Source organism: Myxine glutinosa, chromosome 10 (genome assembly GCF_964187855.1).
Source record: "Myxine glutinosa chromosome 10, kmMyxGlut1.1, whole genome shotgun sequence".
Taxonomy (NCBI): domain Eukaryota; kingdom Metazoa; phylum Chordata; class Myxini; order Myxiniformes; family Myxinidae; genus Myxine; species Myxine glutinosa.
Genome location: NC_136270.1, coordinates 42,202,540 through 42,223,770, shown reverse-complemented (window position 1 = coordinate 42,223,770; position 21,231 = coordinate 42,202,540). Strand labels below are relative to the sequence as shown.

Here is a 21,231-nt window from a genome sequence, read left to right as displayed (position 1 = left end):
TGCATGCACGTACACACACACTTTATACTTGGATCTTTATCTACAGCGCATTTGGCCTTCTTCCCAGCGAGATATTGTGTTCCTGTCCTGCATCTACAAGGTTCCGACAACTGCTGTGAACACATGGCTCGTATGCAACGTATCAGTGGATCACCCTGATGCTCCTGTAAGTATAGCTATGAGAAACCTACATTTTATGGTTTTCAAATGTTTTGGGTAATAAAATCATCACAGGAAATGCAAACAATCAAAATTATTTGAATCTATTTTTGTCAAGGAGAGCCTTTCCCAGGAATCAATATCATACCTGTTTGATTTTTGCAATAATCCAGATCTATAAATTAAATTGATATTTTGCTTGGGTTTGTCCAACTTTTTTTGTTGCAATTATTTAACAAAACGTCCTCTTAAACATCGAGGAGGTTTACCAAATTGACCTGTTTTGGTGTTCCCACCTTTGTGTACGTAGCACCTGATTATTTGATCTCGGGTTCAAATCCCATACATCGTGTTGCTTTGTCCAATGTCTCCCATTGTCCATGCAATTCATGTACCTGCCATGTCCACAAAAAACGGTTCTGACATCATACCCGGAGAATAAGTCCCTCCTTACTGATGATATCCTCTGACTTTTTGCAGGTGTGCAAAGTGGAGTTCACGCATAGTCCACAGATTTAGATTTAGTCAGGATAGACCCACATTTCCAACAGGCCGTGGACAACTAAAGAAAAAAAATTCAGTCGAAATCTACCTGAGAACTAAATACTTCGAGAATATTCAAACCGAGTTCAGGGTTCGATGCTTCAGGAGAACATCTACCGAGGGAGGCCACAATCCATAGATGATCTCAAAACAGCAATAACCAACGAAATCCGTTCAATCACCGCAGGTGAATGTGTCAGAATAATAAACATTTTCCCAGTCGAATCCAAGTGTACCTGCAGCGTAGAGGGAGGCACCTGGAGTACGTGCTCGGACCTCGATCAAATCAGACATTAAACATATCCATCTGAGAGTTTCCATCGTGATCATACATCTGGTGAAGGAAATGTTTACCAAAGACGATGACATTTTTAATTAAAAAAAATAAAGATTTATTATATTGTCAAGGTGAGATGGCATTTTTTGTGGTCACCCTGTATATGTACATCAACATTTCCTAACCTTCATGTAATGCAGGTGTTTGTGAAACTCTTCTTTGAGGCTCAAGTGACTGCAACAAAGTCTCTTTCTTGTACTTGTAATGGTTAGAACACCTGCTCCAAGAAGTTGGTGTTTCAAACCTTGGCCGAGCCATACCAAAAACTTGAAAAATGATACGTGCTGCTTCCTTGCCTGATGTTCAGCATTCAAAAGGTTAAGAGCACAGACAATCAATCTCCACGAGGAGGAGGAAATTTCTCTTTAGGAAGCACCCACTGAGTGTGGTGAGAAAGGTGGTGTCAGAGTTGTGACATCGCTGGTACCCAGAATTCCCCAGGAAGTGGCGGCACTTCCCTCAAGCTTAGTGGTTGTGTTAGTCTTGTCCTAGTGTGTGTGTGTGTGTGTGTGTGTGTGTGTGTGTGTGTGTGTGTGTGTGTGTGTGTGTGTGTGCGCACATCAGCTCTATCACGTGCCTTAAATCATGTAAAACAATCTTGGAAGGGCTCCCCAATAAGGAAGGATGACCTTAGCTTTGCCTCCTGGGTGGTTGTATTGATTGGTGACCAGTGCGTTACATTTTTCAATGTGTAAAAGAAATCTGTTACTTGAAGCTTTATCACCAAACTATGTTATAGCCTTCACAAATAGTTGTTGTTGTTGCATTTTGTTCCATGCCATGCGGTGTGAACAGGCAAACGGGTGCATTCGTGCACAAATGGATGTTGCCATGATATGTCAGACAACGTTCCCTCAAAGCACAGGATCAGCTGTACAGTCACGTGATGGCATCCTTTGCAACCTCACATATGTGGCGAGTAGTAAGTGAACAACTTGTTTTTCATTGAAAGCTGTTGATGGCGACATAGAGTAAGAAACTACAGGATGTTTGGATGTAATTATTTGTGGTTGCCATGGTTTTATGATTATTTGTGGTTGCCATGGTTTTATGATTATTTGTGGTTGCCATGGTTTTATGATTATTTGTGGTTGCCATGGTTTTATGATTATTTGTGCTTGCCATGGTTTTATGATTATTTGTGGTTGCCATGGTTTTACGATTATTTGTGGTTGCCATGGTTTTATGATTATTTGTGGTTGCCATGGTTTTATGATTATTTGTGGTTGCCATGGTTTTATGATTATTTGTGGTTGCCATGGTTTTATGATTATTTGTGGTTGCCATGGTTTTATGAAAATGGACAAAGGAGGGATTTCAAGGTCCTGCGTTTCTTTCAAATTTAACTGATTATATTCTTGCCCATGAGGACAAATACTTTGTGCCACTGCAATCCCTTCCCTTTCCTCCATTTGCAGTAAATCCTGGAGGGTGGGTTCCTGCTTCTTTACTACGGGCGGTAGCCAGGAGGGAGTACCCTACCTTTCTGCACCGCTTCCTGGGTTACGTACGGGAGCGCACATCAAGACAACCCGTCTTATTGTGACGTCTCTGCCACGCACCATCGATTCCAAAGTTTTCATTTTTAATAGAGAGGAAAAAGAAAATGAATTCCCTTTTAAGGTCACATGAAAGCTCCCATGCCACTTTAGAGCCTCACAGGTAGTAGCAGAGGCAGTTTTAACAGTGAAAAACAAAAGGCTGGTCCCTAGACATGCTTTGAATGGGAAGGGGAACTTTATTTTGTCTACAATCTATGTTCTTGGAAAGAACGAGGCGGCAGTGGGTATAAGGGAACACACCAACAATGGGGCAGTGTGCTAACATGTGCAGGTGACAAGCAAAGGGACGAATGACCAGGAAGAGAGGGAAGAAAATGTAGCAACTTGGAAGTAGAAGGAGAGGTTTAATGGAGGATGACCTGCGGTGCCAACTTGAAGCCCTGGAGGAAAAAGAATGGAGGTGGATAGAAAGCCTGAACTTTTGAGAATTCTATCAGGAGTGGATTACTGGAAGAAGGCGTGCGATCTAGATCAGCTGAGGGATGAAAGAGCAGAGGGAGCAAGACGAGAGGGATGGGGAGACACAAAGGCCACCAATTTTTCTGTGATAAGTGAGCAGCAGGGCCTGTGCTTCTGCCTCTTGGTGAGAGATTGTTGATAAATTGATATTTGATAAATTTGTGGAAAGAGGGAGAGAGGTGTGAAACAGAGTCACCACCAGTTAAATGTGGAAATAGATGGGTGCGTGTGTTTGATTATCCTTACACCAGCAGAGAGGGACGCTGCTGCTGCTGCACTGTGGATGGGATGCGGTACCATGTGGAGTCATCTGCAAACAGTTGTTTTTAGAACATAGGAGGGATCATAAATGTACATAAGGAACACAACTGCTTTGGGGTACTTGAGCCTTCACTGGGAGGGGAGATCCACTATATGAGTAGATGTAATCAGATAGCTGTGCAGGAAAACAAAGATAGCTTTACAAGCTGACCAGGGTCCTGAATACACCAGAGAATGTCCAGAGATAGTCTTCACTTCTTGAGATTTAGAACCTTTCATCCATTGCCGATTTTATTTTAGTCCCAGTTGCAAAATAGCCGCAGTCACTAGGCTACAGCTGTGAGTATTGGTGGAAGGGCTATTGCGTCCATTTTTAATTCTACAGGGCAATGGTACAAGACTTTGGTCTTGCAAGGCCCTCAGGCCCACACTGGTCCTGAAGATGTCTCGGTAGGAGTGTACCCAGTTGACTCAGGACACCAGGTGGAAAACTTTGTGCGGCGGCCTTGTATAATCTCTTCTAGCTGCTAAAACTGCCTCTTGATAATGCAGCTCTGGAGTCGAAAATGCTAGGCCTTAAGCCTGCCTTAAATCAGAAGGGAACTTTTCTATTTGCATTTACAACTGCAGTAAATAGGTTAGATGTATTGGCTACAGCTGCCATCATCATGTATGAGAAACCACTGTCGTTTACCCGTTTAATGATATAGAATTGTCGACCAGAATTTTGAAATACAATCTGACACCGACATTCGTAGGGGATACATTCCTGGAAAATGTCGCGAATATGAGGGCATTGTTTCAATGAAAAAAGGGGGAGAATAGGCTCCCTGCAGTTCGCGATTCAAGGGAAAAATCAAAAACGCCCGCAAAAACCATGAATGCACGGAGCACAGGGCCGCGAATGTCGAAGCAAACTGCGAATACGCCCTCCAAAAAAACCGCGAATGGCATGTTGGGGGATGGTTTATGCACACGTACAGCTCTTTTATGTGACGTGTGGAAGATGCTTTTTGAAGGGATGTGTGCGGCTGGTGGGAAATGTTTTTTCATAAGGGGAAAAATGTTAACATTTTCTGAACATGAATGCAAATTATTACAGTTTTCATTAAATGCTTACAAATATACATCCAAATGGTTAGCTCACACTTTTGCTGCGATTGTCATGTTACTTTATCGAAAACGAACCGTTTGTACCGTTTGTAATGTGTGTGGTGGCCATAGCGCGTCTTGATCCCGGAAACAGTTGCCATTTTACCTGCTCAGAGTTTAAGGTTGAACGATGAAGCTGTCGGTATTCTGTATTAACTTACGGAGATGGACATTTAGTACAATTACATAATTTTAAACGTCCTGGCATCACAATCCTTGTGTTAGAATCTCATTTTATTTTAGATCCAAGATAAAAATTCATTTTTACTTCTGTTCCATGAACCAGCCTCACTGATCTGTGCAAGATTTACACCATATTACAGGGGAGAGAGTTACACATTCATTGTGTGCAGACTAAAGGAATCATGAGACTTAAAACGAAACGATGTATACATATTTAAATAATCACTCTGGGTTCCCGATGAAAAAATAAATGATAAAATAATTATTTAAGAAACCAAGCAACCCCACTCTGCACGTCATATCCCATCTACAATCTTCTTCCTCCCTTCCTCTCCACCCCATGCGGAGAGTTGGTGATCGTCTCCGAACTCGGCTTTTTCCTTAAACAGAAAATACTAACAATATTAATCTGAGATTGCTACCCATAGGTGAAAAGGGATAATCAATCAAGTACCAAATAAGTCCGTGGGTGGGCGGGAATTTCTTTTTTGTGCCCGAGAAAAACTGTGAAAACGCGGGACACAGGGCCCCGAATGTAGCAGCAGGTCGCATTTTATCATCCGCGGGATACAGGGCTGCGGATATAGAAGCAGGTCGCATTTTATCATCCACGAATACGCAGGATAATACAGGGTTGCAGATATAGAAGCAGGTCGCATTTTATCATCCGCGGGACACAGGGCTGCGGATATAGAAGCAGGTCGCATTTTATCATCCGCGAATACGCAGGATAATACAGGGCTGTGGATATAGAAGCAGGTCGCATTTTATCATCCGCGGGACAAAGGGCTGCGGATATAGAAGCAGGTCGCATTTTATCATCCACGGGACACAGGGCTGCGGATATAGAAGCAGGTCGCATTTTATCATCCGTGAATACGCAGGATAATACAGGGCTGTGGATATAGCAGCAGGTCACATTTTATCATCCGCGAATGTAGCAGCAGGTCGCATTTTATCATCTGCGGGACACAGGGCTGCGGATATAGAAGCAGATCGCATCTTATCATCCGCAGGACACAGGGCTGCGGATATAGAAGCAGGTCGCATTTTATCATCCGCGAATACGCAGGATAATACAGGGCTGTGGATATAGCAGCAGGTCACATTTTATCATACGCGGGACACAGTGCTGCGGATATAGAAGCAGGTCGCATTTTGTCATCTGCGAATACGCAGGATAATACAGGGCTGCGGATATAGAAGCAGGTCGCATTTTATCATCCGCGGGACAAAGGGCTGCAGATATAGAAGCAGGTCGCATCTTATCATCCGTGAATGTAGAAGCAGGTCGCATTTTATCATCCGCGAATACGCAGGATAATACAGGGCTGCGGATATAGAAGCAGATCGCATTTTATCATCCGTGAATGTAGCAGCAGGTCGCATTTTATCATCCGTGGGACACAGGGCTGCGGATATAGAAGCAGGTCGCATTTTGTCATCTGCGAATACGCAGGATAACACAGGGCTGTGGATATGGCAGCAGGTCACATTTTATCATCAGCGAATGTAGCAGCAGGTCACATTTTATCATCCGCAGGACACAGGGCCGCGAATGTAGCAGCAGGTTGCATTTTATCATCCGCGAATACGCGGGACACAAGGCCGCGAATGTAGCAGCAGGTCGCATTTTATCATCCGCGAATACGTGGGACACAGGGCCGCGAATGTAGCATCAGGTCTCATTTTATCATCCGCGAATACGCGGGACACAGGGCCGCGAATGTAGCAGCATGTCGCATTTTATCATCCGCGAATACGCGGGACACAGGGCTGCGAATGTAGCAGCGGGTCGCATTTTATCATCCGCGAATACACAGGACACAGGGCCACGAATGTAGCAGCAGGTCGCATTTTATCATCCGTAAATACGCGGGACATGGAGCCACAATTGGAGAAGCAGGTCGCATTTTATGAACCGCGAATACGTGGAACCCACGAATGTAGAAGCAGGTCGCATTTTATGAACTGCAAATATGTGGAACCCACGAATGTTCGGACCGTGAATGTCGGGGTCCAACTGTACTGTACCATTGCCTCGCATTCCAGCAGATTTCTTTTGTTGGTGACCAATTTGTACACAGTGTGCAAAATTTAATGGCTGCTTGAGGCAGCGGGGCTGGTAAAATAGTTTAAAACTATCATCAGCACATGATCAATCGATAAAATTAATATATCATATACGCGAACGCTATGATCGTCTGGTTGATGCCTTAATTCACATCTTCACGTTCTGCAAGAATATTCAGGATTGCAGAAGTCAGACGAACCAGAAGAAGACGCTACTCACAGACCATTGCACTTCCAAATAAGATAAGTAAAGCAGGAGCATAATTTGTTGAAAAAACATCGATCGATAAATATTTGCATTGCCAAAACGAACCAGCTTGGCTATTTCCTCAGGAACAATCACCAAATGACCACAGGATCAGAACGTGACGTCAAATCAGTTCATATCATTAATGTGCCAACGCACCTCCCTTCCTTTCTCAACCATTGAGTGAAAGAAACTCATTCAGGTCCCTTGATTTATAGACGTTAAATTATTCGTAATCTTTGACCATACAACTGCCTTTCAACCACTTCCGGGATGTGGGATGACATTTGTATTCATAAAGTTACTTGTGCAAGCATTTAGGACAGTCTAGACTTCAGACTCAAATCATTGTAATCAACTCATTCTCTTGCCTTGTTACAAGAGCTTGTTCTGGATGGCTGTGCATCCTACAACTCTCCTGGTACTTTGGTAGCCTCAAACTATGTCAACTATCAGTTGAAGACAAACCAAAACATTTTGTGAAGATACGATCCAGACTGCATTCACTCATCGTCGGTCTCGTTCTCACCATACATTTCCATCTTAGGATCCTCAATAACCTGATATACATGGCCTGGAGCTTGCCATTCTACAGTGACAAGACCACTCAGGAAGGCGTAACCAATCATAGCAGCGGAAACGAAGAGAACAGAAAGAATCTGCTCCCGCCATGTGAAGACCTCTCCGTCGGCGTCGGGGGAGCGTGCTGGGCCGTTTGCAGGTGGAGGCTTGGACTGTGATGAGTTGTAGTTGTCTGTGGGAAATATATTTAAAATAAATCAACATGCAAACTCACTGTAAAGCACGGTATGCAAATTGTCGCTGCATCATTAATTAAAACCCAGAAATGCTTTGTGCCTCGGCCCCTAGAGTGACCCTTTTGTTTTGCATTTCAGTTGTGCAAGCGCAACAAAAACGTTCCACCTCATGTACATCAGGGTACTCCCGGGCAAAATGGGACACCGACCGGAACACCAACAATGACGTCATTTCAATGCTTTGTGAGGTGGCCTCAGTGGGTGCAAGCATGCAATCATCACTGCGACGCTATAAAGATGCAATCACACTTTTAACCCTTACAAATAAGACTGTTCAAAAGATGTCCAGAAACCTGATAACCCACAAAAGGTTGCGTTTCACTAGTTTCCAAACAGGAAGACATCTCAGATCATCTTGATGTTTTATGTCTCACAGTCTTGTGTAACAAACTCATGCGAGCAAGCTGATAGTACCAGAGAATCAGAGTACAAATTGCAAGCAAAATATTGGTCTATTTATGAATATCACAAAGACAAAAGGTAATGATCATGAACTAATTTGAGGAAAATCCAATTCTTACAGCAAGTGGAGAATACGTTGAGATAATATGACCATTTCAGTTACTACGGAGATGGTGGAGGCTCAGAAATATAAAAAAGACGGTTTGGCAAATATCCACGAGATATCCACGAGTATGATGACAATCTTGCAACGATCGAAGCATCACCAAATCCGCTAAAATTGGATTACTAAAAAATAAAGAAATTAAAAATCACTCGTTGAGCGACACTTGGCAAAAGAACACAAAGTAGAATGGCACTCAGTCGAGCATCCTTTTGACCTCACAAATAATTGGTGGTTGAATTCTGTGACCTGATGAGCAAATCGTCTTCATGTTTGAAGTTAATCGGATGAAAACTGAGGATTTTATAAATTCAGTTATTCATGCCTGTTGTTTGTGTCCTTTATGACGTCATTAAAAACGAAGTTTCCTGTTTGGAATGATTTTCAGTTTTGTTTCACTTTCAGACAGAGTAATGACAGTTCAGAGCCAAAGTACTGCAAACTACAGGTTTTCTTTCTGATCATGTTCGAAATCTGACGTTCAATTGAAATCAAGTTGTTTCTCGATCATAAACTGACGTTTTAAGACACACGGACAGAAGCGATCCAATCGTTTAACCCTGCTTTTCCCTTTGCGTGCACAGGGTATATAATTAGTGTTGTGACCGCAAGATAAAGGTGAAAACCTGGAAAATATACTAACACTGTAAAGTAGAGGGATGTAAAAGCAGACCAAAGTGAAAATGGACAGAGGGTGTAAAAAAGAAGAAGATCTAAACGATGGTGATTGGCTGTTTTTTCATGGTACGTTGTCTATCGTTTTACAGTGTACACCACGGAAGTGTCCATCTGTCGTTTGCTTCTCATTGTGTGCGTAATATTGTGTACACACACACACACGATATGTCCAACTGTACTAGTGATGACATTCTTAGTAGCGAGAAACACTTTACTCTTCTTTGTTAAAGATCACTACGGCCGCCTGCAGGTACGTGATTTCCACTCAGTTTGGATCGACAAGGACTTGCATTGCGTCGTTCGTTCAACAATCGCCATGACAAATGGAATGGAGAATATGGAACGATGTGTTGGAGCATTTTGTTTTAAACACAGCAGAACAAAATCCCAGGATTATGGCGGCCTAACATATTTATAAGTTCAAACACCTTCACCTTGTGCTTTTATTGGCAATGAAAATGGGTCACCACTTGCCATAAAAGGTGCAATGTTTATTTACAATTTAAAAACACTTTAAGGCGTCCGAACAAACAGGTGTGTTTGAAAATAGAGAATGGAACAAATCACCAAAATGCAGGTCCTCATGCGGCAAGATTATGTTTTTGTTTTTTTAAATTTTACTATTTTTGTACATCGCTCCTTTCCTATGCCATCTCCAGAGGCCTCATGACGTCACCGAAGGGGGCCTGGCAATGACGCACACTAAAAGGGAGTACTCAGTTTTCACTCCGGTTTCTTGTTTGTTTGTCCGAGTGATATCTCAGCTATCCTTTGAGGTCGGAGGCTGAAATTTCGGCACAATAGTGAGCAAGTGCTTTGGCAAAAACGGTATGTTTTTGTTTTTTGATTAATCAATTAATTGATTCGTTACTTAATTATTATCGATTAATTGAGTACTTATTTATTTCCTTTCTCATCTGGGCAATATTTCAGGCACCTTTTGAGCTAGGAAGCTGATATTTGGACACGACAGTGACCAAGTGATGTGGCTATAAAGGATATTTTTGATTTATCGATTCATCAATTAATCGATTAATTATTTAATTTTTTGTATTAATTACTTAATTTTCAAAAAACTACAGCTTCGGATGAAGCACTGGTGGTTTAGGTATGCTATTAGCCAATTGATTAAGAAAATATTTTACGATCACTGTTTATTGATTTTAATTATGCAATTAATCAATCAATTATTGTACACCTCTCCCTCCCAATACAGTCTCTATGAGCTGCACAGCGGTATTGCCGGGTGCCAGGGGCGCCCCGGCAATGCCGCTCTGGAGGATATTTATTTATTTGGCATTGGGGCGGTGTACTTTGAATTTATTTGTGGAAGAGTATTGTGGTCAAGGCAGGGCAGGAGCTTGGTGCCATTAGACCTCATCTGTTATAAAGGGAATAGGAGGAGAGAAATGGAACATCACAGGTGCAAATCCAGAAGTGGCCCTGCATGGACAATTACATCACAGGGATAAAGGTGTACATACTCAACTTGGTACCAAATTGAAAAAACACAAACGGATATGTGGAAAGGCTTCTTTTTAACCTGTGACATGTCGCATTTCTGTTGCTCTTGTTGGGGTTTTGAAATGTGCACCTATTGGACTGACATCTGCCCGACCACACCCATATCTGTCGTTTGACTCCACCCACCATAGCGCAAGAGGAAATGATATGGACGCCATCTAGGTTTTCTGATGGGCCTAACACATTATGCCTGTAGGCTGATTATGCACTGCCCGGCTTTGTTGCATCAGATTTCCATTGGCTTTGTTTGGGTCAAGTGTTATTCATGATGAGGGACACCAAAAAATATAACCATATGTCGAATAATAGCCGACGAAGCCGGTGTTGTGAATGAACGCGTACGTATTATGTTGAAAAGCCAGATTTTGCTGAATCCTTTGAGAATTTCGAAGCTTTGACGCACCAAATCGCTCCATGGAGGCCACCATCTTGCAGATGCGGAAGTATGTATAAAAAATTGCGAAAAAGTTCAATAGGAGTTTGTTTCACCCGTCTTTTTTTGATTCACAATCTTATGCACCTCTAATTTGTAATTAAAATACTTTAAGTCCAATCTCGTTCCCCGGGCCCGCACGGGCCCTGGTTATATTCAACGAAAATCGTCACCAAACACCGGAACCAATGAGATTCGAGCATTTGAAAAAATATTTCAAAAAAGCTTTTTACCGCGTTTGAGGCTGAAAGCGGCGTCAAATATTCTAAAATTGATGAAGAATTATGTTTTAGAAATCTCGCGGCCGTAGGGGATAGTTTTTCACGGCCGGAAATATCCGAAGTTGAGACGGAATTCACCGAATTAATCAAGAAGGAAATTTTATAAATTTTAATCTCATCCAGAATGCAAATGGTGTTATTTTGAACTAGGTACGGTACCTACTACACCTACCTACTACCAACTACCTAACCTACTGATGCCATAGTGATGGGTAAAATAGTGGCAAGAGGGTTTGGCTTCGCCGGCTCATTGCGGCTTTGCAGTAGGGTACTAGTAGTAAGGTTTAAGCCTGTTAGAACGCATGGTAAAGCATGGTAATCAAGCATTACGTTGCGCAAATTACCAAAAAAAATTGGGTCACGTAATTTTTGAACGGCCACATATTGTGGTTACACAATTCGTGCCCGTGTGCCAAATCAGCTCGTTCTAATATAACCGTAGGAAGGTGATATGGATAAGAGGTGTCAAGTTAATCTTTTAATAGTGCATTAAATGTGTGTTTCCCAATCACACTGTTAATCTTTTAAAAGTGCTTTCAATGTGCGTTTCCCAATCGGGCCGTTACCCGATTTTGTCGCAGGTTGTGACCACATGGCGGTCATTCTTGTTTCTTCACAGTATCTAAAATTTTAAGGTTCTCAGTGGAGCGTGCACACAAACACCTTCAACGAGACAAAGGCACTGAACTTGGGGGACTCACTTCCTGGGGCACTCCAGGTACGAACGACGTCACAACAATGATGCTGCTTTTCTCACCAGTAGTTTCTCACACGTAGCCGACGCTATAACCTATCCATTACGCCACCGAGTTTGGCTTCGAGTTCAAGAGCTTCTCCACTTTATCAGTGAATATGCTCACCATATACAAAATACCGGACACAATCCTCTCATTTCTCAAAACAGTCCCCTCTCTTCCCCTCCCCCCCCCCCCCCCCCCCCGCCCAAAAAAAAAAAAAAATTAAATAACTTGCCGTCATCCACGTGTGGGAAATACTGATGCAGAACGTGATGGCACAAGAGACAAAGGTTGTCAAGGTTCTTGACATGATGATGCAGACGCGAGTTGGGAAGCCTGGCTTTGATCAGTGGAGCCACATGAGCAAAAACGACAGCATCCAATGAACTCGGCCTGATTAGGGGGCACATTAGGCTCATTATGAGAGGTACAGGCCAACCACTGAATTTGTCACAAAATGTGGCTGTGTGTGCAGGTGTGCACAAAATCAAAAGCATCAGTGCCAGAGAAAAATACGGGTTTCAAATTACAAGAGGGGAGGAGGTGGGGGGACTCAGCGATCAGATTTAATCAACAATACAATACAAGGCCAACATCATGATGGAAATACTTACTGATCCTGAAAGAAGTACTTTCGGGAACCAAGGCTTTGTGAGAGCAGTCTTAAGCATTCTGTGGCATCAAGGTACATCTGGTCACAAACAAATGCACAAAGTAGCGGTTGAAAAACCCATGCACACATTCTATCTTGTACTTCTGCAGATAACCCACCCTCGACACTCAAGGTGGTGCGAACTCAAACACCTGTTCTTCGTATTCCTCGTCTGTGGCATCGCTGCTTTTGGTCACCATCTGTGTGAAGCGCTCAGTGGCAGAGCCACGTACCTGGCCTGGCAGGATGAGGCCCATGGGGAATGGCAGTGAGCCCGCCAGCCATGGCCGTGTGAACTCCGAGTAATTAACGGTATCGCCCCAGAATGTGTGCATCTTCGGAAGAGTTAAAGCAAGTCATATCAAGACAGAATACAAAGTTCCAATTCAAGTTTTAAAAAAAAGTCAAATTTGAACCCATCCAACACCCCTCCAACATCACATGGTGTATTGGTGTATAGTATACGCACATCAGAAAGAAATGTTGCTATGACAATTCACCAAGCACTCAAATGATACTCTGACAGCTATGGATGACACAGATATGACAAGAACTTGCTTGTTATTGCCTTCTCATCACAGATTTTTATGCAGAGCAGACTTCGAGACTTATTGTACAGTATGACTGTACGTAGTTACTACAGACAAATACGTAGTTGAAACAATGGAGGATGGACATTTATGAGCCGGTTAACAAGTTACGATGTGAAAAAAGAACCCGATTTGGTGTGAAAAAGAGGGTAGAAGGTGGAAATGTTATTTTTGTACAGAGGATTAAGCAGAGCATGAAGCAAGGCGTGATGAACAGTTGGGCCGTACCACCGCAGGAAGCAGCTTCTGCCGAATGAGAGACACAAACGCCTTGGCGTCAGCTTCTTCCTTCTGAGTCAAGCCCACATCCAAATGGAATCCCTAAGACACACGATCCCACGTACACACGGGATTCAAGGGAAAGAACGAGGCTCCAGGTTGAATAGCTATCGACAGATTATATACGTAGCAGAATGCAACACCCACACACCTCTCCATCAACACGTCTCCATAGTCAACACCTTCAGGGTGAAACTAATAACATTAAACCTGTGCTGCAAAATATTTTATCTTTGAGTATGGCTGATTGTCAGTTCAAGGAGTATCCATGTGTACAGATAAAACGTTACTCTATTTAACCTCCACATGCCGACATCGCAATTGCGGGGAAAAAAAAGAGGCAGCAGATCAAATTGGGGATCAGTCAGTATTGTTTGCACAGTAGAATACTGAACTGTTCAATTTAAAACAATTCCTTATATTGTGCACAATGTTATCACCGCACAAGAAGCTGTCGGGAGAAACAATGATCAAAAACCAAGAGGTCATCAAGGAACATCAAGTTTAATGCCAGAAGTCCGAGACCTTTTTCTGGAGGTGGTTGAGGATGTCGTACGGTGATGAAATCACTTCACCATCACTTCGCAAGGCTGGGAGACGCCCTGGACAGATAATCAGGAGTATATTGAAACAGGCAATGACAAGCTTCAACAACTTTACCATATTATGGAACCAAATGGGTTCATGTACAGTCGAGGCTAAAAATATTGGCACCCTTGCACTTTTTTCAAATAACTCACAATTTTCTCTAAAAATACGTTGAAATTGACAAAAGTATTTGGTCTCCACAATTCTTTATTTCACTGTTAATATTACTGAACCTTTGTTTTTGATTCAGAACTTAATATATCCTTTCAAATCAGAAAATAAAAAGAAATGGCATTGACAAAATTATTGACACCCAAGACTTAATATTTGGTAGCACAGACTTTGGACAAAATAACTGCAGTCAAGCACTTCCTGTAGCCATGAATGAGCTTCCTACACCTCTCTACTGGCAGTTGGGCCCACTCTTCTTGTACAAACTGCTCCAGTTCTCCCAGATTTGAAGGGTGCCTTCTCCCAACTGCTGTTTTCAGATCTCCCCACAGGTGTTCAATGGGATTTAGATCTGGACTCATTTCTGGCCACTTCAGAACAGTCCAGCATTGTCTTGATCCATTCGTGTGTGCTTTTTGAAGTGTGTTTGGGGTCATTCTCCTGCTGCAAGACCCATGACCTTCGACGGAGACCCAGATTTCTGATACTGGGTTGAACATTGCGCTCCAAAATGCCTTGGTAATCTCCTGATTTCATGATGCCATGCACACATTCAAGGCACCCAGTGCCAGAGGCAACACAGCAACCCCAAAACATCACAGAACCTCCTCCATCTTTGACTGTAGGGAAGGTGTTCTTTTCTTTGAAGCCTTCATTTTGTTTTCTGTGAACATAGAGATGATGTGCTTTACAAAAAAGCTCTAATTTGGTCTCATCTGTCCACAGCACATTCTGCCAGAAGGATTTTGGCTTTTTCAGGTGTGCTTTGGCAAACTCCAGTCGGGCTTTCTTATGTCTCTCTCTCACAAGTGGGGTCCCACCATCGAACCCCCTTTCATCGAGTTGGCGACGGATGGTGCGAGTTGAAACTGTTGTACCTTGTGTCCGAAGGTCACCTTGAATCTGTTTTGTAGTTGATCGAGGTGCTTTATCCACCATTCGAACAATCCTTCTCTGCAATATTTGATCAAGTCTTCTCTTATGGCCACGTCCAGGGAGGTTGGCTACATTGTCATGGGCCTGAAACCTCCTGATAACATTGCGTATGGTGGACACAGGAACATCAAGGTCTCTGGAGATGGACTTGTAGCCTTGAGATTGTTTATGCTTGGCTACAATCTTGTGTCTGACCTCCTCAGACAATTCTCTGGTTTTCTTTCTTTTCTCCATGCTCATTGCGGTACACACAGTGACACAAAACAGCAGAATGACTCCTTTTCTCTATTGAAACTGGTTGAATGAGTGATTTTTATATTGCAGGCACCTGCAACTCACCACAGGTGAGTTCAATTCCAAAGTAAAGGCTTGAAATCTAATTATTTCTGACAACTTCTAAAAGGTGCCAATAATATTGTCCAGGCCATTTTTGGATTTCTGTGAGGAATAAGCTAAGATTTATTAATTTTTTCAGCTTTTTTTGTTTTGTTCCATTGCAAACCAAAGAAATACAAATGTGGATACCAAAAGATTATTTAATTTCCACAATTTTATGGAAGAAATGGTGCATTATTTGAAAAAAGTGCAAGGGTGCAAATATATTTGACCATGACTGTACGAGCAGCGTCAACATCCGACCCAACCATAAAGGGACACACACAGAATAACTAAATAACTACAAAGTGTCATCAGAGATGGCAGATCCTCACCAGGACTTTTTATGTGGTGTGTTTGTGTTCGGTGTTTTGTATGGTGTATTTTGTGTGGTGTCTAAGGTGCGTTGTGCGTGACGCAATGACGCATGGTGCTTTGTGCATGGTGTGTGGTGTGTTTGTGTGGTGTGTAGATGATGCATTGACGATGAGAATGTAGGTTTATGTTCATACAGCGGACAACCAGACCTTACTGTACAGATTCACATTCCAATCGTATGTATTTTATAGAGGTGGATGTATTTTTAATCGTACAGTGGGACCCCGCTATTCACGGGGGATACGTTCCTGGAAAATCCGCGAATTGTGAAACCACGAATAGGGGGGCATTGTTTCAATGGAAAAATGGGGGATAGGTTCCCGAGTTGCGAAAATTCGCGAATAGAGATGATCAAACCGTGAATGGCGAGGCAAAATCTGCGAATGGTGAGGCAAAATCCGCGAATAGAGAGGACCAAATGGCGAGGCAGAATCTGCGAATGGAGGGACAAAACCCGTGAATGTCGACGATAATCCACGAGGGTCGATGAAAATCCCGTGAATGTATACCGCGGCATCTATCTATAATTCCAGTAATCTCTGTGTGTATGTGTGTCTGTGACCGCTGTTTCTCGACAACCACGGGTCCGATATACTTGAAACTTGCCAGGTATATTGCTGGGGACCCGAGGATGTGCCTTTTCAAGGTTTCATATTAATCGGACAAGTAGTTACCGAGCTATGGCGATTTAGCCGTTCGCCGTTCGCTTTGGCTTTGCGAATGGACCAAACCATTTCATGTAAATAGAGGGGGGGGGGGGGTTCTGTGGTCGTTGCGAATGGACCAAACCATTTCATGTAAATAGAGGGGGGGGGGGTTCTGTGGTCGTTACTGCCACGTGGTTTCAAAGTTTTTTTTTGTTGTTGTTGTTTGCACGCATGTTTTTTTGCACGCACGTACGGGCACCCACGTACGGGCACGTCCTAGTTGTTTCAATGGGTAAAATGGGGATACGTTGTAGGTTCCCGGTGGTTCCTGATTCATAGAGGAAAATGTTTTAAGTTAAAAATGTTTTCGCTGGCAAATGCACACGATTACAGTTTCATAAAAAATGCTTACAAATTTTAAAAAACGACAACACCGGGTACCATTTCCAATTTATTGAAGGAATGCGCTTACAGTTTATTCAAAGTGCTTAACCAGCTTAACCAAACCGTACCGTGAAAAAAAAAAAAAACACGACACCATCATGTACTGTTTACATTTTTATTTTACAAACAAACGCAACTTTCGAATGATGATGATGATGAATTAATTAAAATCTCAAGAATTCCTCGAACTTTGAGGGCGACCCAAATGATGGTGCAGCAAAATCGTGAACTGAGGGAGGGCCAGGAGAGGTAGGAGAAGGTGAGGACGCTGGTGAGGGCGCTGGGAGGAACGCAGGAGAGGGCGCTGGTGGTCTTGTGGTGGAGGGAGCAGGGCTAAAGAAATGGGTAATGGGGAGCTGCCTGACACATTGCCCAACATTTCGCTGGAGCTCTTTGTACGGGAGCAGCGCATCATCCAAGGCCCTCTTGAACTTGAGGTACCTCTCCATGACTGGGTCAGCGTCTTACACCCTGTTGGTAATCGCCCGCATGTCCTGCAACACCTCACCCAGGAACTGGACTGTGAAGTTGGACTGTGGCAACTCCTCCTCCTCCTCCTCAGAAACCTTTGGAATGGCCTCCAACTGGTCCTCGATGAGCGGGTTTAGGGAATAGTTCAGCATCAGGGTTTTCAGCATGAAGTCCCTCGACTGCATGTTGTCCTCGATCCCTATTCTGAATCTTCTCCATCCTTTCCATGTGGACATTCCGGACATGGGTGACCACCTTCGTACTCGATACAGCGCTCGCTGAAACTCTCTCACGAATCGCCTTCTCCTTCTTCCATATGTAGTGAACGGTTGGATTCATTGATGCCGTAATGCCTGCCAACAGAGGCCGCACTCTCTCCACTCAAAAGCCGGCCCAGCAGTTCCACTTTCTGGCTCGGGAACATCACTTTATTCTGCCTCTTGGTAGTCGACGCATCTCCGGCACTGGTCTTGCGCTTGGGAGCCATAATTGAACGATGAGCAGAACGAGTCAAAACCACAGGTCGAAGCAACGGGACGAGAGCAATGATTGAGATCGAGGACACAGTCTGTATATGTAGGACTGCGAGCATTGTGGGTAGATGTGGGAGGTACTCTGCACATTGTTTGTGGGGGATGTTATTGGATGATTCCGTATTGAGCGTATCTGCTAATTTAAATAATATATTTAATGATAGAATGAATGAATAATAGATTCCCCTTTTTTGGGCACCGTGGTCCCCTTTTTCGGGCACCATGGTCCCCTTTTTCGGGCACCATGGTCCCCTTTTTCGGGCACCATGGTCCCCTTTTTCGGGCACCATGGTCCCCTTTTTCGGGCACCATGGTCCCCTTTTTTAAAGCAATGTTTTATGGCCGGATGCCCTTGCTGCCGCCAACCCTGTTAGTCGCCTCTTGTGACACACAGGGAATCACCAGTGAACTGGTACTCAATTTGCCGACCTCGGAAGGATGACAGGCTGAGTCAACCCCACTGGTGTTCATTCAGCGATCGACCACCAGACACCATTTGTTGCAGACAAACAGACAGAGACTAACAGACAGACAGACCCAAATGCAATAACCTCTACTCTGGCGAGGGGTATGAAAAATGTGCTTCAACCATGCGGCAAACTGTACCAAACCGTTCACAAAACTCTTTCCTATAAAGATAAACTTAGCAAAGCCTAACACAGTGCCATTAAAGCCATTAAGAGTTGCTTTGCATGAACAAACTAGAACCCGTCACTCGGTAGAGCGCACACCTCCCCCTGGTGAACAGTCTATGTTTTTTTTTATCCCACTGATAGGTCAGATCTGGATCCGGACCTGAACCAAAATCTGATCAGCTTGTTCTTGTCACCGAACCAACTCATCCACCAAGTTTAGTCATAATCCGTCCACAAATATTTGAAATATCATGATATAACCGCTTTTGGCCGTATCTCTCAATGCTGAACAATCACTTTGAAAATTTAAAAATTCTCGTATCTGGACCTGGATTCGGACCTTCACCAAAATCGAATCATTTCGTCCTGGTCACACACCTGATCTCTCCACCAAATGTCGTCCGAATCTGTCCACAACCTTTTTAGATATTCTGTTTACAGACAGACAAACAAACAGACAGACAGATGGGGGTGAAAACATAACCTCCATCCACCTTTGGTGGTGGAGGTAATAATTACAAATTGCACTACCTCCCTACTCCCCCCACTCGATACTCACCTGTGGGACTCCGCCACGGGACGCATGTGGACCTCACCTTCACAGGAGCGCCAGCAAATTTTGCATATGTCTGTTGGCAGCAGAGTTTATGTTTGGGTTAAAGGAAATCAATGTAAAGGAAACTTTCATACATCGCTATAATTACTGTACTAACATGAATTTGATTTAATATAAGCTTTTGTGGACATACTTGGTTAACTACAGTTATTTTTCAGAGGTTATTGCATCATTCCATGCAATGTAAATACTTTTTTTTTTCATCATTTCTGGTCTTTGGGTGTTCTGTACCTATCCCTGTACCTGAAAAAATAAAGTTTTAAAAGTCCAAAAGAACTTTTTCCAATAGCAGTATCATAAAGATATTTCATGTAATTTGACCTTGACCTTGACCTAAATGCATGTCCTTGAGTTCTGGCGATCTCAAAAGTATCACCAAATGAATGGGCACCCCCAATTTAGTTGGAAACGACACCTATAATGTTTTTCTACACTGTTTGGTTCCAAAATTAAGCGCGTTTGAACATTAGACTCGGTGGACTGGTGGCCATTTTGAGTTTGACCTCTCACTGTTCTCAGAGGTCAAATCTGACTTCCCTCCACATCTGAAAATAAACCTTATGGTATGCACTAACTATGTTAGAAATTTCATGCTTTTCTCATAAAATGCACAACTGTTGTTGTTATTCGCTGTACTACCGGCCACGGTGTACCTCCGAGCTTCGAAAGGAGTCCCAGCAGAAAGATGTACTATTATGTGTGTGTGTCCCAATGGTAGAACCACACCAGGCAATCGATACAAAACAAATTATTGTATTCAAAACTCACACAATAATAACACTTAACGCAAGTACAAGGAAACTCTCACTTGCACATCATAAACCATACAATTCCTATGATGGTACCACCAATATGTTCCTTAATAAATAACCCACAGTACTCCAATGTGAGTGAACTGTAACATTCCCCAAAGTTCGTGCAGAGCGACGATTGTCACGACACGAGGCCAAAATTGATCCCCGCTCTGGCGATCAACACAAACGGGTCGTACTGGGACCTGAACCCAGGTCAGTTTACTAAAGCATAGTAAACAACATTTTCAATGTTGAAACACTTGTTCAACATGATTCATTCACAGCCTTGACACGGACTACATGTAATTTCGGCGCGAAAACACGAGTTTAAAAGTCCAACAAGAGTGCAGAACGCGAGTTTAACCCGACCGTAGTTACCACGACCACCAGACACTCAGCATCCACAGAGGGCAAACCCCAATCTCCTCGCCAGCAATACAACTCCATGGGAGTCGCCATTTTCAAACATCGACTCAATAGTCAACCTTCGCTACCGGATGTAATGCTACACACAAACTCCTCGTAACAACCGACATGTAATCAATAATATAATTTTCTCAATAAAATTGTTACTCGGATAAAATTCCATTTGCGATTTTATCGTCGAAATGAAAGATTATAAGGTCGAACAACAGCGGAGCTTTCAAAGTATTGTTATACAGGTTAAGTTACATCGTTCGACCACATCCACATGCGGTATGGTAACATATTTGTAGAAGTTACCTTTACTTAAACTTACAGGTACGAGACGAAATGTAGAAGATCTATTGTATATGTTAATCGGCAAATTAATGAAACCCTACCGGGGGCACTGCATTATGTGCACCATACGGTAAATCCGCTTGTAGTCGAAGATTCAGTCATATTAGATATCAAATACTGCTTACACAAACTTACCCATTGCTCATTTTAATGGCGTTCTACATAATCTAATCTAAAGTTTTCAATTCATCTCGAGTACGTTACCTGCAAATAGGGAGTATTTATTTATTTATCAGATACCGTCACTTATCTCTCATACTTATAGTGACTGGATAGAGGGTTGGCTCATTAACGTTAACGCAAGTGCCGCCGTCAGATGGCCATCTTGGAACTCCCAAAAGGAACGTG

The 21,231-nt window shown here is 43.0% G+C and overlaps 2 protein-coding genes across 3 annotated transcripts in view; one reads left to right on the top strand and one right to left on the bottom strand.

The window, feature by feature from the left end:
• The window catches only part of LOC137434487 (ceramide transfer protein), a 78,107-nt gene extending 73,367 nt beyond the window's left edge, over positions 1-4,740 (top strand). Inside the window, exons 11-13 of one of the 2 annotated variants that reach the window (XM_068127540.2) lie at positions 47-166; positions 1,835-1,961; positions 2,458-4,740. In XM_068127540.2, coding sequence (XP_067983641.1) covers positions 47-166; positions 1,835-1,961; positions 2,458-2,585 — 375 coding nt within the window. In that variant the 3' untranslated portion in view covers positions 2,586-4,740. The remainder of the gene's footprint in view (positions 1-46; positions 167-1,834; positions 1,962-2,457) is intronic. The other variant, XM_068127541.2, reaches the window with a different exon arrangement.
• A 1,757-nt stretch (positions 4,741-6,497) lies between these two features.
• On the bottom strand, positions 6,498-20,630 carry LOC137434488 (metaxin-1). The gene is made up of 8 exons (XM_068127542.2): positions 20,500-20,630; positions 19,271-19,340; positions 14,059-14,135; positions 13,483-13,575; positions 12,817-12,999; positions 12,627-12,703; positions 12,248-12,405; positions 6,498-7,730 (listed from the first exon to the last, which is right to left on the bottom strand). Exons 1-8 carry the CDS (start codon positions 20,578-20,580, stop codon positions 7,480-7,482), a joined length of 990 nt encoding a protein of 329 aa, XP_067983643.2. The 5' UTR covers positions 20,581-20,630; the 3' UTR covers positions 6,498-7,479.
• Positions 20,631-21,231: the final 601 nt, after the last annotated feature.

Coding starts and splice junctions, on each gene's coding strand:
- LOC137434488 (XM_068127542.2), bottom strand. CDS start 20,580: ATGGCGACTCCCATGGAGTTGTATTGCTGGCGAGGAGATTGGGGTTTG. Junction 14,136..19,270: donor CCCGTGGCGGAGTCCCACAG/GTGAGTATCGAG, acceptor TTATCTGTCCAG/GGCGTCTCCCAGCCTTGCGA. Junction 13,576..14,058: donor TCAACCACCTCCAGAAAAAG/GTCTCGGACTTC, acceptor CGTGTGTCTTAG/GGATTCCATTTGGATGTGGG.